This window comes from Cricetulus griseus, chromosome 6 (genome assembly GCF_003668045.3).
Source record: "Cricetulus griseus strain 17A/GY chromosome 6, alternate assembly CriGri-PICRH-1.0, whole genome shotgun sequence".
Taxonomy (NCBI): domain Eukaryota; kingdom Metazoa; phylum Chordata; class Mammalia; order Rodentia; family Cricetidae; genus Cricetulus; species Cricetulus griseus.
The window spans coordinates 10,791,984-10,815,147 of NC_048599.1; the positions used below are offsets into that span (position 1 = coordinate 10,791,984).

General features: G+C 52.6%; 1 protein-coding gene across 1 annotated transcript in view; it reads left to right on the plus strand.

Annotated features, from left to right (window-relative positions):
• Window positions 1-232: 232 nt before the first annotated feature.
• Nfatc2 (nuclear factor of activated T cells 2) overlaps window positions 233-23,164 on the plus strand; it is a 113,902-nt gene continuing 90,970 nt past the window's right edge. Inside the window, exons 1-2 of the mRNA XM_027423325.2 lie at window positions 233-362; window positions 20,617-21,643. Coding sequence (XP_027279126.1) covers window positions 233-362; window positions 20,617-21,643 — 1,157 coding nt within the window. The remainder of the gene's footprint in view (window positions 363-20,616; window positions 21,644-23,164) is intronic.

Here is a 23,164-nt window from a genome sequence, read left to right on the forward strand (position 1 = left end):
CTCCAGCCACCGCCGTCCCGCCCCCCGTCCCCTCCAGGCTGCAACAGGTGCCTTGAGCAGGAAGCTCGCGCCGCCGCCACCCGCTCCCCGGACGCGTCCAGGACCCACTGCGCCGCGAGCCATCCCGGGCCCCGGCCCCGGCGTGCGCCCCAGACACGGTGACCCCGGTCCGCGTGAGCCTCCTCCCCTCACCGCGACCCTACCGGGCCCCGCAGCCCGGCTGCCTCGAGCCATGGACGCCCCGGAGCCGCAGCCCGACCCCGACGGTGGGGACGGCCCAGGCCACGAGCCCGGGGGCAGTCCCCAGGACGAGCTGGACTTTTCCATCCTCTTCGATTATGACTATCTGAACCCCATCGAAGGTCGGTGGAGGCTCCCCCCCGCCTGGCCCTCGAGCCCTGGCGGGGACATGGGCCTGGGGACCCGGCGCAGGGCTTCCTCCCGGAGTCTGCAGCAGGGACTGCCCCTGCCCTAGTGACAGGGAGGTTAGCTGGAGACAGTGGCTGCACCATCCCGAGGGGGCGGTTACTGGTTCTTCCTGAGGGTCGCTGTTAGCATAACAAAAATAGCCAGGTTCCCAGGACACCCCAGAGGTAGTGGAAATGATGTCTTTGCCTTCTGAGAGGAGTTGGTGGAGGGGCGTGTGCCCAAGGATGCCAGCTACACGGTCTTACAGTCTTACCCCCCCCCCCCGAGGCTGTGGGACAGTGGCCCTGCGGCATCCTGGAAGCCGGTTGTTGGGGACTTTGTGTTGAAACTGAGGAAGAGGCTGTGTGTCTCATGCTTGAGGGTGGTTTGCCTGGGTGTCAGGAGGCTGGCCCATTTCCTCTCTGAGTTTACAGTCACCGCAGGTGGACCAGCGCAGCTTTCTAAGTGGTCTCCCACAGGCTCCTCACCCATACTGTAGTGGATGGGCACCTGGGCGAGTAGGATGTGGGCTGTTTCTGCCTAAGTTCAGTCTGTGCCTTCATTCTCTCACGGTCACTTCGGTGTTAGCAGCCCTCTGTCAGAAGCAGGGGGAGGCTCTACGCCCAGCCTCACATTTTCTGGTTAGAAAGCTTGTTGTCTGGGAGCAAACAAGAACCTAACCAGGTTTCCTGATTTTAACAGCCCAGCCCATGCTTGCACCAGGCTCAGGGGCAAGCCTGTTGGCAGCTTCCAGATGCCCCGATGGCTCCAGGCTTGCTGGCATCTGGTGCCTGGTGCGTAGGAAGGGCCGAGTTGCTGGCTGGGGAAGATGTCTGTTGCAGAATCCTGGTGGCATTAACCCTTTTGCCCAGCAGGGTCCATATGGGCAACCTTTGGGAAGAGACTTGCTTAGTGACAATTTTGTGTTTTGGCTAGGGATGATGACAATAGTGGTCAAGCCAGTGTTCATGTTTTGGAGTTCCATTCTGGAGACAGCCTTCCATTGAAAAGACACAATTAGGAATCTGTAAGCTGTCCACACGTGTCAGTGGTCTCTGTGTTCATTAAGATTAAAGTCATGTCTGGTGGGGAATTCACAGACCCCTCTTAGGTTCACAATCTCTCTCTCTCTCTCTCTCTCTCTCTCTCTCTCTCTCTCTCTCTCTCTCTCTCTCTTAGGTGAGGGTGGAGGGTGAGGATTTCCGGGGAAATAGTTTCCAAGCCAAATCTGGTGGGAGGTGCTTTTTATAGTTTTTCTTGGCAAGCGGGGCTTGGTGACCAGCAGATGGGTAGCTTAATGACCATGGGAAAGCCTAGTAACCTGTGTTGTTGTTGTTATTTTAATAATAACCTTTATTTTGGGGGTTCCAGCTTCCCATTTATAGAGGTACTATGACAGTAACGCAGAATTCCCATGTACCCAGCACCCCCTTCCCTCTTGTTAGGGGCCTGGGGCATTAGCAGGGCATATCTATTTGATACCAATGTTGGTCATTAAGAAAAGTCCATGCTTTTTCAGAGTGTGTGTGTGTGTGTGTGTGTGTGTGTGTGTGTGTAAGCGCGCGCGTGTGCGCACGTGTGTGTTTGTGTGTGTTGAAAGGCTTGAAGTACTGTGTTAGAAATAGGTGCTATAGATATGTTATATACAGCCTATTTAATTTATGTCTGTGACAGGGCATCATGTAGCTTAGGCTGTCCTGGACCTAGACAGCTTCCTCGACACAGAATCTTCAGTGCTGGGGTCACAGGCCTATGCCACTGTGTTTTAATTTAGGTTTCTGTGATGTTTTTGTCATTAGACTAGGGCTAGAGGTGTTTGGGAGATCACAGGAGTGTAGGCCCTTGCTCTTCTTCTGTCAAAGCTACACACTGTCAGCCTGATTCATTGCTGTTGACTTGACCTTCCCTGCAGGGAGGGACCCGTGAGTTTCTTCCTGGTGACTCCTTTCCAAACTGTGTTTTGAGGAAAGTCACAGCGTGAGACCCTTGCTCAGGTGCTGCCAATGATGCTCTGAGAATTATGCTGTTGGGAAAGTGAGGCCTCAGTGTGGGCGGGCAAGCATCACGGAAGGGACTTCCTGAGTCTTGGGGGGCAGACGTGAGGTCACTTCTGGGGGCCACCACTCTCTGTTTCTTCATGGTAGGACTCCCTGAGAGCCAAGCTGACCTTTATCCTGGTGCTAGGCTTTGGTCTAGGATGATAGTGTCCTAATGATGTGTCTGAGGGTTAGCTGGCCACAAGCCTGGCCAAATCCACGGGAGGAAAAGAGTCAAGAGTGAGACAGATATCACATGAAAGCTGGTGAAGGTGCATGGCGAGTTTGTTGGCAACAGTGGGGTGTGGACTGCTCCTTGTGATATAAACCTGTCACCCTGGCAACTTTTGTCTCTTGTTTGACAGAGGAGAACTCGAAGCCGAAGAGAGGAGTAAGTTTGTAGGAAAAGCAGAGCTAGTCAGTGGCAGAGCTGAAGTCCAAGCCTAGACACCGAGTCACCTCGTGGGAGGTCTTTCATTCCTCCACGGGATGGGAGACACTTGGTCCATGGGCCTATAGCAAGAAAGGGACCAAAGACAGGAGGGGTGTGCTAGGGTAAGCCATTTAACCTCTTTTTGGACCCTTTTTGCTTATTTGTAAATGGCTAAAATAATAATTCTATCACAGAGTGTACTTTGAGGGAGTTAATCCACCAAAATTAACCAGTGGGTTTTGTCTCTACCATTTATTAAACCCTTCCTTTTATGGTCAGCATGAGCTATTCCTCAGTCAGTCATCCAACTAATTTCCTAAGGACCTACCATGTTAGATCCTGGGGTTACCCCAAGGCAAGACCCAGCTCTGCCCAGGCTTAATGAGTGTCCCTAAACAGGCCTCTCTTGTCTTGTCTTTTCTGGATGCATTGGCTGGAGCTTGAAGTAAAGATTACATCAATGTGGAGATTGTAGTCATCTTTTGTTATGCTCAGAAGGTATCCATTCCTGTTTCCTTTGGAGTTTTATTAGGAACAGGACTTGACTGGCATAAAAGACATGTGAGTGTCTGTGAGAAAATATGACCTTACTCTTAGACCTGTTGCATATTGGTTTATATAGTAGGAGGTCATCTAAGTATATCAGCATATACTGTAAGTAAAGCCATCATTCCCAGCATAAAGTCTACTTGGCCACTATGTAGATTTTCTTGTGGTGAGGATATCAGTTGATCCCTGCCTTTCCCAGCAATACTTCTAAGTGATGCTTTTCTGTGTTATTCTCATGTGTGGGTTGGCCTTAGGTTTCTCTCCTTTCGAAGCTGAGGAACTTGTGGGAGTCAGTTCTCTCCTTCCATCGTTTGTGTTTCAGGGACAGAACTCAGGTGGCTGGTTTTGCTGGTAAGCCCCTTTGCCTGCAGAGCCATCTCCCCAGCCCTATTTATACTCGCTGTTTCTGCAGCAGTCAGTTTGGGGAAACCAGGTTTCCAAATTTATTTGCCTGGAGATGTGTCAAGAGCACTGTCATTTCTCTTCTGGTGGATGAGTTGTCCAAGTTTGTCCCATGTAGAGAATAGGGTTAGGGTTATAGGCCCTGGCAGCTGCTGCTCACACCCTGGAGGGGTGATGTGTTTCTGTTGGTGACCCCTTCCATTGGAGGGCCCCTGGGAATGCTTGGGGTTCAGTGGATCCTTCCTCCTTCCAATTTGGGATTCCCCTGGAGTCTGTGGTCACCTCAGGAAGTATCGTGTCACCTGGGTGCTGTGTCGGGGACAGATATGTCGGTGGGCTTACTACCAGTTTGCCTCAGTGGGTCTGATGCATTCTCTTTTGAGTCCCTTTTGGCTCAAGTGTATGGGACCAGCCTTGACCTTACTGAGGTCAAACAGAGGTTCCAGATCACTGCTTTCTGCTTTTCAGTCTGTTTCCGCCAATCTTACACTGCTGGGCTCGCAGCACTCTTTGAAAAGTGATGAAAACCACAAACACCACACACACACACACACACACACACACACACACACACACGAAATGGCTCCATGAACACAATATGTCCTGAGCACAGAGCACACACATACACACACACACACACACACACACACACACACACACACACACACACACACGAAATGGCTCCATGAACACAATATGTCCTGAGCACAGAGCACACACATACACACACACACATACACACACACACACACACACACACACACACACACACACACACACCGTCTACCAGCGTCCCCCAGGGCTCTGTTTCTCCCACTCACTTTTTACACCATGCTTTTTACACCATGCCTCGAGGGAGTCGTGGACCAATCCCTGATGTCACCTGCACTTCAGCTTGAGAACACCTGCTCTCAGCCCATTTGCAGGGGACAATGAAAACCTCACCCTTCCAGCAAACACATGGCATGCTGGTTTTGTGCCAGGCCCAGTAGGTGTGGAGATCAATGAGACCTGGTCCCTGCTTCTGCCTGGATACCCGGGAGCCAGTATGGGACACAGCCTGGTAAACAAATGGGGACAAATGAGGTGCTGTGATATAGTAACTGGCTTTTTTTTGGTGCTGCTAAAAATAGGACTGTATACTAAGTAAGCTGGCTTGCTGGATGCAAATGACATTCAGAGATGTTGCCCCTTGGGTCAAGTTAAGGACAAGCCATAATGAACCTACTTTAGACAGATAAGGTCTCCAGGTGCCCCAGGAAAGGTGGGCAGAGGCCCAATCAAGGAGGAAGTGGGGCTGGAGTGGCCCCTGTCACCCTGGCTTGAAAGGCTCACTGTCCCTTATATTCAGTTCTGATCTTAGTGGAGGCACATACAGCCGTACTCAGATGGGCTCAGATGGGCTCGGGGCTCTGGAGCCCCAGCGGGTGGTGAGCCAAGTGCAATGACAAAGGCAGGCCTCTGAAGCACCTGGGGTCCTAGACTTCCTTCAGCACAGAGCACCCCAGAGCTGCAGGCCCCTGCTGTGTCCAGCAGGGACGACCCTTAGAAGTGGGAAGGTTGATGCTCCTCTCTTAGGCCTATACACCAACAAAACAGAACTGGACAAAGTACAGTACATAAGGGGCGATTGCTCCCCGTCTTTTTATCCCTCCTTTCTCTTCTCGCCTTCTCCCTTTCCTTCTCTCATCTCATGTAGCCCAGGTTGGCCTCAAACGCCTCTGTAGCCAAGGATGACCTTGAACTCCCCATGCTTCTGTCCCCACTTCCCAAGTGCTGGGATTACAGGCCTGGGCCACTGCATCCAGTTTATGAGGCACTCATAGGGACAGAACCCCAAGGTTTGTGCAAGCTAGGCCAGCACTCTACAGGGATGAGCCACTTCCCCCAGGCTCTGCGTTTGCTTCCCTGGGGGCACCTGAGCCCATCCCCTTGACTGTGCAAGTCAGAGTCTCATGTGTAAACCTAGAGGCCCTGGTTTGACTTGCTGGCTATCTGGAGCCTGGGCAGAGCGTAACTGCCAGGCCTGCGGCAAGCAGATCAGTGCTTATCCATCAGATGGATGCAAAGTTGCTAAGGCCCCTTTGAGCACTGCTGGAGGTCACATGACTTTGGTTCCTGGCTCGTGTTTCTTATCTGTGCCATGGGCTGGTGAGGACGATGGGCCTCACTGGGGCAGAAGTATAGGTTCAGTGAGGTGTGGGATTCCTGCCCTAGCAGCCTGGGCTTTGTGACTGTGGATGGGCCCTGATAAGTCAGGGTGTCCTAAGCTGGCTCCTGGGGAACAGAGTCTTCCTTGGCTCTTGATGTGTCCTGAACCCCATGAGGGGTGTGGTGTCTGTTAGCTGCCGGGCTCCACCCGGTGCCTGAGCAACTCAGCTAATACAGAGGTCTGTTTGCTTCTGACTCTAAGCCCCCTGCTGGAGCCCTGCTGGCTTAGTTGTTCACATTCTGTTGCTGGAAAGTTCTGGAGGCCACGTTCTGGGTGATGCAGGCCGCTCCCAGGTGTTGTGTGCTGAGCCAGGCCCTGAAAAGAACAGCCTTGATAATGCAGCTCCATGATGGGTGCCCTGTGGCTTTCCCCCAGAGGGGACTTCCTCCCTCCCCAGCACAGGAAATAGCCTCAGGCTCCCAGAGAGCTTGTGGCCAACTCACTTCCCTGGCTGCTGCACCCTTAGAGCTAGGGTTTTGCTGACAGTTTCCAAACTGAGTCAGGGCATCAGGTAGGCCGGAGCCTGGGCTGTTCTGGGATGGGCCAGGCTGCCAGCTACTCCACCCGGAGCAGAGAGGAACTGCCTTTCGCTTTCCCTCTGACCTTTTGTTACTAAACTTTCCCCCAAATATGCAAAAGTAGGGGTGATGTTCCAATGGACTGGCGTGTTGCTAATGCAAAGCCACTTCGTCTACATCTCCCACCCTGTGGCGTCTCCCTCAGCGACTTTAATATAATTCATCTAGTATTTTATAGTTAGTGGATCAGAAGGTGTCAGTCAAAGATATGGAGCCCTGAGAAAAATCAAATGCCTGCTCTTGAGAACCTCAGCGCATTGGACACTGGGGGCCCCAATATCAAAACCCTTGTGTGGAGTGCACAGTGCGCACACCCTGGCTTCAGTAAAGATGAAAAAATAATGCCTTCAGGGCCAGCGGGATGTTGCAGTGGGGAAAGGTGGCCCCTTGCTGGCGACATGAGCTCCGTCCCTAGGACCCACGTGATAAAAGGAAAGAAATGACTCCCACAAGTTGTCCTTTGACCCCCCCAAGTGCATATTGGAGCACACACTAATAATAAATTAAAAGTGGTACCAGCAAGATGGCTCAGTTGATAAGGATGCTTGCTACCAAGCAGGACAACCTGAATTGATCCCAGGAAACCACCTGGCAGAAGGAGAAAACTGACTCCTGCAGGTTGTCCTCTGCTCTCCACGTGTGCTCTGACACACACACACACACACACACACACACACACACACACACACACACGTGTGCCATGCACACACATGCATACACATAAATACACAAATGTAAAATGATGTAAAGAATTTGTTTTAAAGAGATTTCTTTTTAAAAAGTAAAATGTTTCCAGGGTTCTGCACACTTTTGTGTTTGTTTCTTTGTTTTTGAAACAGGGCCCTATGTAGCCCAGGCTGGCCGAAATGACTTTCAACTTCAGATCCTATTGCTTTGGTCTCCCAAGTAGTGGCATATAGGGATGTACCTCACGACCAGTGTTCTAGTTTGTTGTTGTTGCTGTGATAAAACGCTGACCAGAACCAGCTTGGGGAGGAAGGGATTTATTTGTTTGACTTGAATGTGCCAATCACAGTCCACCACTGAGGGAAATCAGGAAACTGGGCCAGGAGCTAAAGCAGAAGCCTTGGAGGAACGAAGGCTTCCTTCCTCTGGCCTGCTCGGCTACCTTTCCTACATAGCCCAGGCCTAGCTGTCTAGAGGTGGCACCTCCCACAGTGGACCAGGTCCTCCTACATCAATTAGCAATCAAGAAAATGCCCCAAAGACATGCTCACAGACCAGTCTGATGGAGGCAGATTTTCAGTAGCTGGTCTCTTCCCAGGTGTGTGTGCCACATTCCCAGCCAAGATCACCCACCACACACAGTTCAGGGGAAGCTGGCGATGAAACTCAGAGCCTCGGCATACCGGGGCCACACTGTAGCTAAGAGAGTCACATCCACAGCCCCTAGGTGTTGCCCCACCCCAACACTTCCGATGCACAGCTGGTTGGATCTACAGACAGAGGAGGCAAGAATACAGACAGCCAATGAACAGAACGGATGCTAAGCCTAAAACAGTTAACACCAGCTATGCAGCATTCAAGCCTGGCTGTTTCCCAGGGGTTTTTGCTGTTAATTTGTTTGTATCCAGCCCTAAAGACCCTTGCATTGTGAGTGGCTGACTCAACTATTGCTCCCGTTAGCCTTTGATAAAATCTGTTTTCCTAATGTTTATCTAATGAAGAAATAAGGTCACTTATCCCAGGACTGCCCTCTAGACCCTGGATATTGCTAGAGGTACCACCCCTGTCGTATTTTTCCTTTTCCTAATAGATCAGCATGTTGTTTTTTGTGTATATGCATGTGTTTGCATGTGTGTGTTTGCCTGTGTGTGCACACGTGTGTGTGAGCCTGCACGTGAAGGTCAGAGGTTAACTCTGGGTGACTTTCCTGAGCTGTTGACTTTTTTTTTTTTTTTTGAGGCAGGGTCTCTCACTGACCTGGAACACACAGGGTGGCTGTTCAGCTAGGCCATGCCTGGCTTTGCTTTCCAGTGCTAGGATTACGAGTGGGTGCTGGGCTCAGCTCTGTAAGCACTTTAGCAACTGAGCTGTCTCCACATCCCTTGGCATTTACTTCCAAAGCCTGGTGCCCTGGACTTTTAATGTGTTTTCTCGTCGCCTTTTAGCAGGCTGAGCTGGAGGCAGAGTGGGGAGAGTTCCTTTTCCTGAGCGGGCACTGGGGCCCAGCCTGCCTTCTAATCTAAGGATTTGGAAAAGGGCCTGTTTCAGTTAATAAAGTACATTTCTCCCAGCCAGCCCTGCCCTGTGAATTTTAATTGAGCTATGCCTGAGCGAGCTTTCGGAAGGCAGGGAAGTGGCCTGCAAAGCATGGGATTTGTCAGGGCCTTATCCAAACAGACCTGCTGGGGTCTGCTTGCAGAAGGGGGCTGCTCTATGAGGGGAAGTCCTTAAAGCCTGAAATGCTGGAGCTGTCACCTTAAAGGCTCAGGGAAGTGGGTGTTTGCCTGCCTAATCCTCAGAAGGAGGGCTGCAGGTCTGAAATTCACAGGGGTGATGTCACCTCTGCTGGGTGGATTGGGAGGAATGTCTTAATGACCAGGTATATGTGTGTGTGTGTGTGTATGTGTGTGGGGGGCTGATGAAGCATGCCCATCTCTGGAGACATGGTACCCATGTTATATGCAGGGGGTGGAGTATAAAGAAGACGCATCCCGTCAGTAAGGTATTACTGTTTGTTCTGAGTCCCTGGTAGAGGGTTCAATGGCCTCATGATCACCATTGGGGAAGTTTTGCATGCAGGGGTCAGGCTTTTGAGGGACTGGGCATGAGTGAGGGGGCTCAGCTCCTGGAGGAGGCTAGGATGGGCAGAGGCTGAGGAGAAGCCAATGTCTGTCTAGCCTCAGTCTTCCCTGCCAGGCTGCCATGGGGTGGGTGGGCTCTGTCGTAGAGAGTCCCGTTTCTGTGGGAGGATTATCTGAAGGCTATTTTTGGTGAATTCTTCTGACCAGATCTTCCCTTCTTTTGCTGAGGAAGCTCTCACTAGCTCTCCAGATTGCAGGCTTGCTCTCCAGGACCCGTTGGGGGAGGGTGGCTGATGAGGAAATGGAGGGGTATTCACATGAAGCAGTACCCCAGCCCCCCACTTCTGAGAAAGAAACCTACTGAGCCATACAGGAGAATCCTAGACTTGACACTGAGCAAAAGAAGTAAGGCAGGGTGTGTGTGTGTGTGTGTGTGTGTGTGTGTGTGTGTGTGTGTGTGTGTGCAGCATGAGGTAGCTGTTCAGTATTTCTGTGTGACACCACATCAGCAATGTCTATTTTTTGCGTGTGTGACTTTGGGGGATTCCCTGCACCCGGGCCTCAAGTTTCCCCATCCCTCAAAGTGAGGTGTTAGCAGTAACAGCCTCCTAGCTTGCTATAAGCTGCTGTAAGGGAACACATGCAGGCTGGTGACTTAGTGGATACCAGCTATCAGAAAGACAGCAAGCAGGAAGGTGACTAGGATTCCTGAAGGCAGGAGAACCCCAAAATACCTCAACTGCCAAAGAGTCCCTGGCCCTCTGCTCACGATCGGCCTGGAGGCTTGCAGGGCACACAGGCTCCAAAGCAGCCTGGGACACCACTTGGAGGCTTGCAGGGCACACAGGCTCCAAAGCAGCCTGGGACACCATGCTCTTGCAAGCATCTTGCCATCTGCTGCTCTGCTACACAACTTGCTCTGGGACCATTCCCTCCTGTGTCAGTTGTTGGCGCCTGGCTTGGTGGCAGACTGCCGGAGGCAGTGCCGAAGCTGCCTCTGTCTGTCTGGTGAAGGCAGACAGCTGTCTTCCCTGGGACAAGGTCAGAAAAGACAGAGGGTGCCAAGGGGCCTCTGCCAGCACCTCCATGCTGGCCAGACGAGAGGGTAAACGTCCCCTCGCCTTCTCTGGTGTTCTTGGACCCACTGATCTGGGTGGAATTTCTCAACTTTCAGGGGCCTGTCTGTGTGTGTCACCTCTGAATAAAGGGTGTGACAACCTGGATCCTCTCCTTCACACACATGACTCATTTATGGGGAATCCTGTCACCACTGCTCTCTGTGGGACTGGGGATTTGGGGGATGTTGAGTGTCCCCTTCATTACTTAAAGGCCATTGGTGACTCTTAAAGTGCTTCTCCCTGTAGGCTGTGAAAGCAGCCAGAAGGGAAATACGCTGCCCTGCCCGGCTGCCCTGCTGCCCTGCTGTGGGGTTCCTGCAGCCACATGTGCAGGGGCTCAGGGGAGTCACAGGCCTCTATTCCTTCTCCTTGCTGTCTTCTGTGTTGCCTGGCTGTGGCATCTGGGCACTACCATGGCAACAGACTGTGGTGTCTCAGAGCCAGACCTCAGATGTAAGCTCATGAAGGGGCGGGTTGGAGTAGCGTGGACAGGGACCCCCAGATATGCCGCATGTCTCACTGTGGGGCCCTGTCCCCTCCCCCACAGGCACTTCCTACAGGCTCCCTGGTGAGGTTTCCATTTCTGTCATTCTATCCACTTCCTAAAACTTCTGCCGGCCTCTACTTCTAGACACTTGAAAGGTTGCTTCAACAGTGTTCCTCCCTCTCTGTCTCTCTGTGTGTATGCTGTGTGTGTTGTTTGTGGTGCATGCTGTGTGTGTGTATGTGCTGTGTGGATGTGTGTGTGTGTGTTGTATATGTGTGTCTGTGTGTAAGTGGTATGTGTATATGTGTGTGTGGGGGGTGTATGTGTGTGTGGTCTGTATGTGGTTTGTATGTGGTGTATGTGTAGATGTGTTGTGTGACTGTGCGTGTATGTTGTGTTTGTATGTATGTGTGTGGGGTGTGTGTGTGTGTATGTATTGAGGAGTGTGTGTGTAGTTTGTGTTTTTGTGTTGTATGTGTGTGTGTGGTGTGTGTTGTATGTGTGGTATGTGTGTATGGTGTGTGTGCTGTGTATGGTGTGTGTGTGTGTGTTGTATGTGTGATTTTCTTTTGGGGCAGAGTCACAGGTTGACCTGGAGTTTACTGTGTAACCCAGGCTGGTCTCAAACCCTCCTGTCTCAACTTCCCAAATTCTAGGACTGTAGTGTGCCCTGGTTTCTTTCCCTTCCTTCCTTCCTTCCTTCCTTCCTTCCTTCCTTCCTTCCTTCCTTCCTTCCTTCCTCCTTTCTTTCTTTCTTTCTTTCTTTCTTTCTTTCTTTCTTTCTTTCTTTCTTTCTTTCTTTCTTCAAAAGCTCCCCGTTGGTCAGGCCATGAGTGGTAGGTATCCTGGCCTTGACCATTGGTCCATTCTTGAGCATAAGCAGTGGGCAGAAGGCAAGAGAGGAGTGGCTGGTGGGGACCACTGAGTATCTAGAGTGTGATTTTAACTTTCCTTTGGGGCAAACAGAAGGACTGAGAACATTCTAGAAGAAAAGAGTTGGGATCTTAGGTTGTCAGGCTAAAAATGGCCCATAGCAGGTTCTGTTCAGGGGCCTCCTCATTTCTCTGTGTCATAGTTAAGGCATCACCATTCCATAAATAGTCTCTTTCACGAGAAGTGGGGCTCAGTAGTGGTTGTGGGGGTGGGTGAAGAGCTGGGTTGCCTCCGACTGCCTTGACTCTGCAGTGTAAAAGCTGTGTGAGTTTGGGCAGACTACCCACTTTCTCTGACCCTCATTCTCTCCATTTGTAAAATGGGGAAAGCAATATTACCTATTTCCTAGTGTTCTTGTGAGAAAAACCCACTGATCTATGTTGGTTGTGTGTGGTGGTCTTTGGTATAAAGCAAACTGGTGCAGGTGTGTTGACTCTTAACACTTCTGTTATGACAAGTGGCTTACTGAGTCACTAACACTTTGGCTAGAGTTAGTGGCTGCACTCCCAGGCAGCTGGGGGATCGGGGTGAGGGGCACATATCCCAAGAGGGAGAGTGTTGGAGGCTTTCTCTAGCTACTTCACACACTTCCAGAGGTCAGCGTAGCCTGGGATGCCAAGAGAATTCTTGAAGTGCTGACCAGTCTGTTTTATTTTTATGAAATTCCTTCCTCTTTTACAAAATGCGTTTGAAGAGGTTGGGGCTAGCGTGAGCCACACTGTCAAATCAAATAGAGAAACCATTGCAGGGAAGTCAGAGCTGTTGCTTAGAAGATCTCCCTGGTGTCTGTTGTGTATGTGTTTGGGGCTTTTGTGTGGGGATGCCCTGTGTGTTACCCATGAGGACAGAGTGTACTCAGGTCTCATGTCAGGGGAGAGGCTGGGTCCCGAGCCCTTTGAACACCTCTGTGAACTAAGAGGTGCTGAATTTCCTGTGAGCAGCCTCTCACTCATGGTAGGCTGTCTGGGCTGCTGGCGGGCACAGTCTTGTTCTGAAGTTCCAAGGAAATTGGCAGAGGCTCCCCAAGCCTTCTCAGGGCCCAGATGCTGAAGGAGCCCCGGGACCCAGTGAGAGGCAGCTTTGGTGTCATTCGCAGAACCAAATGCCAGAAGGAGCTGTGGGGAGGCAGAGGGACCAGAATGAGCAAGGTGTACAGCTCCTGGAGGTGGCCGAGCTGTTGAGGATGCTTCCTCAGGCTTCAGGGTGTGGCCGACAGGCGATGCTTCAGGCAGACTCCGCCTCTGTGGAACCCAGGAAGTGTGGGTTGGAGCTGCAAAGCTCAGAGCCATGGGCCTCAGCTTCCTTTGGTCTTGCAAGGCTAGGGGACAGTTGAGTGGCCAGCTGTTGGAGTGGGTGGGGTAGCTGCTCAGCTCCACACCAGCCTCTGCTACAGAGTATGGTTAGGTGCAGTGGATCCAGAATTCCTGGCCCAGGGTGGGTATGCACTGCTGGGTCCCGCTAAGGACTCTGGGTGGTTGAAGACAGCTCACCGTGCCGCCATTTCTTTGTCTGTGGAAGGCAAGCAGCTGTCCCTGCTGCTCTTGTAGATGTGAGGGTTAAATGCTGTGCTATGTTCAATGTGCTGACTCCAGTGGCTGGTGGGTCAATACCTAGTACTTTAGCTACCACACCCCTGCATTTTTGTAATTAGTATAATAATAATAATAATAATAATAATAATAATAATCTTCATAAAGCTCACCTTCTTGGGTTGAAGGGACAAACTGGTGTCTCTGCCAGTGACTCTCACCATAGGGCTCTTTAGGAGTAGAACTTAGAGGCTACTTTGGCTCAGTCTGGCTAGTCAGGCACCTCTGCCTTGATAGACAGCAGCCCAAGAGAAGGGGGCTGGAGGCATGGAGGAAATTCTGGGCAAGGGTAATATCGAATGCAAAGTGTGTGTGTGTGTGTGTGTGTGTGTGTGTGTGTGTGTGTGCGCGCGCGCGCATTGGGAAAAGGATAAGACAGAGGATCCAGAGCAGCCATGGCTTCTGCCTTCCTTCTTCCTTTGGGGACAGACATCTCAGGCATAGGCCAGGCATCCCTCATGGCAGGTGGCATGGAGGTAGCTCAGCATGAGTGCAAGGCACATAGAGCTGTTTCCTTTTTTAAAGAAAATATTTATTTTATGTTTGGCCTGTGCACCATGTGTGTGCCTGGTACCCTTGGAGATTAGAAGAGGGTGTCCGATCCCCTGGAACTGGAGTTACAGATGGTTGTGTGATGCCGTGTGGGTGCTGGGAATCGAACCTGGGTCTTCTGGAAGAGCAGCCAGTGTTTTTGACCATGAGCCATCTCTGAAGCCCCAGGCTGTCTCCTTCCAGATACTGCTTTCTCTTTGAGTTGGGAGGAATGGCGTCACAGTGGTGTGCTACCGAGTCTTGAGAGCCTTCCTAAGCCATAGGTTCCCCTCTGCTGTCTTCACACCTGCACACGGGCACACTTGGCAGAGACACAGAAAACTGTGCCGTCTCGATGGCGCTGGCAAAACAAGATGTTTAGTGTTGGACAAAACCCAGCTACCTCTGCCTGCCACACAGATTATACCTCACAGAAGAAGCATGTGGGAGGGTGGGAGTGAAGTACAGGCTTACAGCCTTTGCCCGGATGGCCTGCTTGATGGGGGTGGGGTGGGGTGTGTTGTGCTGCAGATTAAACAGCCTCACATATGCTGGGCAAATGTTCCATCGTGAGCTACACCCACAGCCCTCTTTACACTTTTAATTTTGACACAGGGTTTCACTAAATTGCTCTTGCTGGCCTTGAACTCACTCTGTAGTTCAGGCAGGTCCTGAACTAGGCAATGCCCTTGCCTCATCCTCCCAGAGTGGTGTGAACATACCTTTCAAAATAAAAGGTAAGATGTCTGGCTGAACAGATGGCTCAGTGGTTAAGAGCACTTGCTGCTCTTTTGGAGGCCCAGAGCATTCATGGCAGCTAGCTCACAACCATTTGTAACTCCAGCTTCAGGGAGCTCTGCTGCCCCCTCCTGGCCTGTGTGAACATCTGCCCTCACATTCGCAGACACACACACACACACACACACACACACATACACACACACACACCATGTTAAAAAGAAGAGAGTGGAGTTGAACAGGCATAGTAAGTACAGACAAGATCATGAGAAGAAGTTAGTTTTATGGAAACCCTCTATAAAATTGGCATCAAGGGATGCTGGCTTCCCATCTGGGCTATGGGCGGGTGAGAGCAGTGAGACCCAGCAAGCACCTGGGCTGTTTCCAAAGAGCCCAAGAGTGGGGATCCCAGCCACTCACAGAAAGACTTTAATGACTTGCCTTTTGTGAGATTTGCTGTCAAATCCCACAGAAGGCAAAGGCTATTCATTACCTTCACACCCGTGTTTGCTGTTAAACATTTATAGACTTGGGGAGAAAAGGGTGTGGGGGGGAGGTAACTGCCACCAAGATGGATTAAACCAGTGTAAACACTGCAATACTAGGCTCAGTGGGGCTGGTGTTCCTCGGAGCTCCAGGACAGTGTGTGTGTGTGTGTGTGTGTGTGTGTGTGTGTTTGAGTTGGTTTCTTGAGACAAGGTCCTACTCTGTAGACAAGGCTGTCTCTGAACTCACAGCATTTCTCCTGCCTCAGCCTCCCGAGCGCTAGGATTGTGGGCAATACCACACCCCATGATGTGTGTTCACACTGGCTATAGTTCTGAATTATTCACAGCATCCTGAACCATGTTTTTGAGGCAGAGAGTTCTAATATGACTGGAATTTCTGTGCAGGACTGGATTCCTGGTTTGGTTGGTTTGTAGGGAATGGATTTGATGCTGATTGGCCCATAGATTATACATCTGTGCTGTGTACTATGTGCCAGGAAGGTGTGTGTGTGTGTGTGTGTGTGTGTGTGTGTGTGTGTGTGTGTGTGTGCGCCATGAATACCACCACTTGAGCACTCTCAAGTTCAGAGGCACCACCCTGGCTGTGTATCACATGAACTCCAGCCCTGCAGACCCAAGCTAGAAAAATCAAAGCCTCGAAGGAGATGACGTGCTTTCCCGAGGTTCTAAGTGAGGCTGGGGCCTGGAGTGGGTGGGGACTTTTCTTCTGCCACTAGCCAGTTAGTGGCAGAGCAGGGCTAGGTTCTGTTTCCCTCCCTGTCAGCAGAGTTTCATCGTCATGTGTTATGTTCCGTGTCACCCCCACCTCCTGCCACCTGCTCCACAGAAGCTAATTATGTTTGGGAAATTTAAGTTTGTTTTCTCTGAATAATACAGAAATCAAAAAGTTTCCTTTTTGCAGGGCTGGGGAGATGTCTCAGTAGGTAAGCGTGAGGACCCAAGTTTGGAGCCCAGCACCCACATAAAAGACTTGGGCACGCTGCACACTCCTGCAACCCCCATGTTGCTTGGTAAAGATAGGAGTATCACTGGGTCTTGGTGGCCACCAGCTGAGTCAAGTTTAGTGATCTACCCTGCCTCAAAGGGAATAGGGTGGAGAGTGACAGAGAAGGACATCTGATGTCTTCTTCTGGCCTCTGCATGTGTGCAGGTGTGCAAACATACACACACGTGTGCACCTCTCCCCCAGATGTGCCCTCCCCTTTTGGACAACCCACCCTGTGTTCATCTTGCCCTTTCGTCAGTACTGCATCTCAGTGGTCACTCTTGCTTGGTGCAGAAGGGCCTTTTCTGGTCATTGTTGGAATGAACCAGAGCCTCCTCCAGCCCCAGACCTGCAGACACTAACCTACCGCTTATTCCCCTCCCCCCAGATGTGACAGTCCACATAGGATGAGATTCTGAGAATTCTGTTAGGGGCTCTGGGACACATTTGGGATTTTTATGGGTGTTACCTACCCAGTCACCCCTCTATAGAGACAATTAGAGGAGTGTGGCCAGGTCCCAGGTGGCTTTTACAGGGGTGTACTCCTTTACTAAGGAATGCTGGCATTCCTTCTGCTGAGAGCCCACCTTGTACAGCTCCCATCCAGGTGGCAGAGGCTCTGTGTGCCTCAGGAGAGTCCTCATGGCATCTCTGGTTAGGAGAGAGGCAGACTGCTAGTCAGTACCTGATGCCACAATCACTTCATGGGAGACCTCTGGGCTTAGAGGGGACAGCCCTGGGAAGATAAGCTGTGGGGTACAAGGACAGCAGCATGGATGAGCTTTAGTCCCACAGAGATGAGTGAATGAAGCTGTGAGGCAGAGGGAGCAGCGACCGCAAAGTCCTGAGGCCAGAAGGAAGTGAGTGCTTTCCCCCAAACCCCACTTTACCTGGAGCCCCAAGAGAGGAGCTGCCAAGGGTGGGCAGACAGACCCTGGCCTTGCTGGCCTAAGCCTTCATGTTAAGAGCAGTGGGCAGCCCTTTGGGAGCACTCGCTCATCTGGAATGGGAGCAGCACCTGGCCATTCCGAGTTCGGTTCAGCCAAGCTGGAGTACACTTTCTTTATCATGGTCCAGAAAAGGGACAGAAAGGCCCAGGATAACCATGGTCTACCTGGCTCCCCAAAGCAGGAGACCCCGTACCTGGCTTGCAGGACCCTGGGAATAATTCTTTTATTAATTCTTTCAGTCACTTGACAAATGTTGTAGAGGCCTGTAAGTGCCAGGCGCGGTGACAGGTGCCAGACAAACAATACTAACCCACAGAGGATGTGGACCCGACCTCAGCAGAGCTTAGAGTGAAGAGTAGAACTACCAACTTTCATAAAGGGCCAGAGAGTAAATATTTTAAGATTTGTGGTTCATATAGACCCTGCCAAAACTCTCAGCTCTCCTGTTCCAGTGAAGAAGCCAGCCCTAGGCCCTGTGTGAACAGACATGGCTGCTTTATCAGCAGACAGAATGTTGGTCCTGGGGTGTATTTTGCTTGGCCTTGGTTTTCAGGACAAGTTCACTAAACACATATGGATCAGAGGTGGTGGGAGCTGGTAGTGGGCGCAAAGGAGAAGTGGCAGGAGAGGGGGTTGGAGGTGGTATTTTGGGGGGCAATCTATGATGTGCTGGTAGAGCAGGTACACGGACTAAGGGAGAAGCAGCAGCGCTCAAGGACTCTGAGCAGCAAGTGCTTAAGAAGAGCTCCGAGGGGGCTGTCTCTGAGCTGTCTGGGGGCATCTCCGTGGGGGCTGTCTCTGAGCTGTGTGTGGGCATCTCTGTGGGGGCTGTCTCTGAGCTGTCTGGGGGCATCTCCGTGGGGGCTGTCTCTGAGCTGTCTGGGGGCATCTCCGTGGGAGCTGTCTCTGAGCTGTGTGGGGGCATCTCTGTGGGGACTGTCTCTGAGCTGTGTGGGGGCATCTCTGTGGGGACTGTCTCTGAGCTGTCTGGGGGCATCTCCATGGGGGCTGTCTCTGAGCTATCTGGGGGCATCTCCGTGGGAGCTGTCTCTGAGCTGTCTGGGGGCATCTCCGTGGGGGCTGTCTCTGAGCTGTCTGGGGGCATCTCCGTGGGGGCTGTCTCTGAGCTGTCTGGGGGCATCTCCGTGGGGGCTGTCTCTGAGCTGTCTGGGGGCATCTCTGTGGGGGCTGTCTCTGAGCTGTGTGGGGGCATCTCCGTGGGGGCTGTCTCTGAGTTGTCTGGGGGCATCTCCATGGGGGCTGTCTCTGAGCTGTCTGGGGGTATCTCCATGGGAGCTGTCTCTGAGCTGTCTGGGGGCATCTCCGTGGGGCCTGTCTCTGAGCTGTCTGGGGGCATCTCCGTGGGGGCTGTCTCTGAGCTGTCTGGGGGCATCTCCGTGGGGGCTGTCTCTGAGCTGTCTGGGGGCATCTCTGTGGGGGCTGTCTCTGAGCTGTGTGGGGGCATCTCCGTGGGGGCTGTCTCTGAGTTGTCTGGGGGCATCTCCATGGGGGCTGTCTCTGAGCTGTCTGGGGGTATCTCCATGGGAGCTGTCTCTGAGCTGTCTGGGGGCATCTCCGTGGGGCCTGTCTCTGAGCTGTCTGGGGGCATCTCCGTGGGGGCTGTCTCTGAGCTGTCTGGGGGCATCTCCGTGGGAGCTGTCTCTGAGCTGTCTGGGGGCATCTCCGTGGGGGCTGTCTCTGAGCTGTCTGGGGGCATCTCCATGGGGGCTGTCTCTGAGCTGTCTGGGGGCATCGGGCACAGGCGGAGTGGTGAGACAGGCTGGTGACAGGGACAGACTGGGCCCATGATGACCTCAGGACCAAAATAAAGGGCCAGAGGAAGCGTTGACGGACAGTTTCTAGAGTGGACATTAGACAGAGGGGTCTTGGGGAGACTGTGGTAGAAGGCGGGCTTGGCTAAAGATGACATGCACAGGGAATACTGAGGCTGGTCTGTGTGATGATAGGTCAGAGGTCAGGATTTTCTGGTGGCGGGGGTAGGAGGTGTGTGAATTGAGGAGCCAAGACTACCTCATTACTGATGGAGAAGGGGGAGGCTTGGAGGAAGAGTTGGTGTGGGGTGGTGGGGTCTAGCATACCAAGGTGACTGTGCAGAGATTCCCCAGGGAGCAATAAGAGATCAGACTTGGAGATCAAGGGACAGAGTGAGGTGACATGATCTGTTGGAGTGACAATGTCATCAGTGGCAGGCCCTTGAGATGGGACAGCAAAAACCCAAGATGTCTGTTGCCATTAAAGAGGTGTTTAGGTCACCTGTACCCCCTCCTATTAACAGTTTGGGGGCCCTGTAACCATGATCTTGACTTTTGGGGATCAAGGGGCTCCTCTGAAGGGGTTCTGAGTCTGCTAATTTCATGTCTCTGGGGATTTTTGTCCCCTCGCAGTCCACATCTATAAAGGGACATGAAGGAGCAGGCAATCCTGGTCCTAGAAAGCCTCTCACACTTGGGTGTGGACATCTCAGGCAAACCCAGACTCCATGGATCCTAGAGTCCATGTTGCCCCTCTGCGTCCTGTGGCCCCAACCTGCATGTCCATCCATGTGAAGTGACGAGGCCAACTGTAGCCCTGAAGAGAGCAAATCGTGTAATGGAGCTGTGATCCACACTGACATGAAATAACCTCAGTCAGTCAGGAGGCTCAGAGCGTGAGATAGAGCTGGGGTGCTCACAGTTCAGCTGTGGGTTTGTGGTGCCGTGAGCTATGGCAGATATCAAATTCACTTTAACAGCTTTCACTGTATCTGTGTGCGTAGCCATACACGTTCATGCAGATGCTCGTGTATGCCCGTACAAATGTATACAGACATATGGAGGTCAGATACCAATGTCTCCCCAAAATGCTCTCACCTTATTTATTATGACAGGGTCTCCCCCGAACCTGTAATTAGTTGATTTGGCTGCACTACCAGACCAGTGAGCTCCGGGGATCCCAGTCTCTACCTCCCCAGTGCTGTGCTGGGCTTACAGGAGTATGCTGTCATACCTGACTCTTATGTAGGCTCTGGGGATCAAACTTGGCTACTCATACTCACATGGCAGGCAGTTTACAGAGGAACTGTCTCTCCAGCCCCCAAAATGCACTTCTGAGGGGTGGTTTGAGGTCTCAGCTTGGAGGCTACTAGACCAGTCTGTCTTCCATACTCCACCCGGCTACACTACTCATGTAGCCAGCGCTTGTCGTTCTGGACTCTCTTGAGGGAATCTGGGACAAAGTAGCTTCACTTTACTTGTGGCAAGCTCAGGGTTTGGCACGGTGGGGTATTAAGACCAACCAGTGACAGGAGACCACGCCCACCCATGACTGTGACTCTGCCCTCCAGTTCTGCTTTAGAGGCTTAAAGACCCCCCCTCCCCCTTCTCTTTCCAGAAGAACCCAAGGCCATCAGCTCACCCTCCGGACTCGCATACCCGGATGATGTCCCGGACTATGGCCTCAAGCCAGTCAACCCCCTCGCCAGTCTCTCTGGCGAGCCCCCAGGCCGGTTCGCAGAGCCGGATAGGATAGGGTTCCAGAACTTTCTGAGCCCGGCCAAGCCAGCAGGGGCTTCGGGCCCGAGCCCTCGGATCGAGATCACTCCATCCCACGAACTGATGCAGGCAGGGGGCGCCCTCCGTGGGAGAGACACCGGCCTGCCCCCGGAGCAGCCGGCCCTGGCCCTGGCCGGCGTGGCCGCCAGCCCGAGGTTCACCCTGCCCGTGCCCGGCTTCGAGGGCTACCGCGAGCCGCTTTGCTTGAGCCCCGCTAGCAGCGGCTCCTCTGCCAGCTTCATTTCCGACACCTTCTCCCCCTACACCTCGCCCTGCGTCTCGCCCAATAACGCCGGGCCCGACGACCTGTGTCCCCAGTTTCAAAACATCCCTGCTCATTATTCCCCCAGAACCTCTCCAATAATGTCACCTCGAACCAGCCTCGCCGAGGACAGCTGCCTGGGCCGACACTCGCCCGTGCCCCGTCCTGCGTCCCGCTCCTCCTCGCCCGGTGCCAAGCGGAGGCATTCGTGCGCAGAGGCCTTGGTTGCCCCTCTGCCCGCAGCCTCACCCCAGCGCTCCCGGAGCCCCTCGCCGCAGCCCTCGCCTCGCGTGGCTCCCCAGGACGACGGCATCCCCGCTGGGTACCCCCCCACGGCCGGCTCTGCCGTTCTCATGGATGCCCTCAACAGCCTGGCCACCGACTCGCCCTGCGGCATCCCCTCCAAGATATGGAAGACCAGTCCCGACCCGACTCCCGTGTCCACCGCCCCGTCCAAGGCCGGCCTGGCCCGCCACCTCTACCCTGCCGTGGAGTTCCTGGGGCCGTGCGAGCAGGAGGAGAGGAGGAACTCGGCCCCCGAGTCCATCCTGCTGGTACCACCCACCTGGCCCAAGCAGCTGGTGCCCGCCATCCCCATCTGCAGGTGAGTGGGGCTGTGAGAGCAGTGTGGGCCCAAGCGTGCCCTAAATTCACATGGAATTTAGTCACGCAGATGTCATTTAAATCCCGGCTTAGACGCTTGCTGGCTAAGAGTCCCTGAGAAGGATGTTAGCTTCCCCCAAGCTTTAGTTTGCCCGTCTGTAAAATGGGTAACATGGGCGTCTCTGACACAGCAGGTGTTGTGGGAGTTATTGTACAATAGGCATGGTGACTGTCCCCGAGGGCACATCATCATGCTCCTTTACTCAGCAAGTACTTATAAAGTCCCTACTATGCGCTGAATTCCTTTACAGGAGCAGATAGCTATGAGCCGGCTAAACAGGGCAGCATGCCGCCTCTACTGAGTTGACCCCCAGTATGGAACACCTGCGCCCTCATTCCAAGAGGAGCTGTGTGTGGGGCATCTCTCGCTGCCTGTGGGCTGTGCTCGGTGGTGAGAAGCCCCAAAGAATAATACATTGCATAGGGTTCAGTCCTCAAATAGCGAAAAAGGCTGGCAGCGGAAGCAGAGTGGCTCGCAGGGCAGAGGCTTTGAGGTGTGTGCGGACTGAATGTGTGTCGTGGCTCTGCTCTTCATTGCCTGTGTGAATGTGGGCGTTGTGCTGACCTCCTGTTGCTGTGCCGGTGACAGACATTGATAAGCAATTATGATTCTCTCATTGAGCACACAACTCCACAGGCAGGCGGTACAAATGCCCAAATACTTCCATTCTTCCCTTTTTATGTGTCACTGGAGTTCTGACAGGACACACCCTCAGCTGCAGCCACTAAGAGCACCACCTGTGCACATTCACTGTGTTCCCTTTTAAAAGGGCCACCTCCCATCCCTCTCTTTCCTCTCTCTCTCTCTCTCTCTCTCTCTCTCTCTCTCTCTCTCTCTCCCTCTATGTCTTCTCTCCCACTGCTCCTGTCCCCCCCAGGCCAGTGTCTCCCCTCCCCCTCCCCTTTTATGATCCTTTTCCCTTAAACAAACAAACAAACAAACAAACAAACCCTCCACTTGAACTCTGTCTCATGGCATCTCTCTCATGCTGCTTTTTAAAAATTACAATGGTGGGAAAGCAAGAGTGTCAGGAGCTTGAAGTGGCTGGCCATGTCACATCTACAGCCAGGGAGCAGAGAGAAATGCACACTTGTGTTCCACCTGATTTTTCCTTTTTATACAGTCCAGGGTCCCAGCCTAGGGAATGGTGCTTCTCACAGTGGGCGACTCTTCCCACTTTAATCTCATCAAGATCTGGGCACACCTACTGGCCTGTCTCCCAGGTGATTCCAGACTCAAGTTGACAGTTGAGGTGAACCATGACTCTGGAGTTTTCACAGGAGACCTTTAGGAAGGATTCTTTGCTGACAGACCTGTGCCAGGAGAGTAGTCTCACGATAGAGTGACAATGGGGACACCAGGAACCACTGATGTTCTTTCTCATGGGAACCTGAGTTGGTGTTAATTTGGCATTAAAAAAATCTTCTTTTGGATGCTGAGGAGAAGGAGGTGACAGAGGGG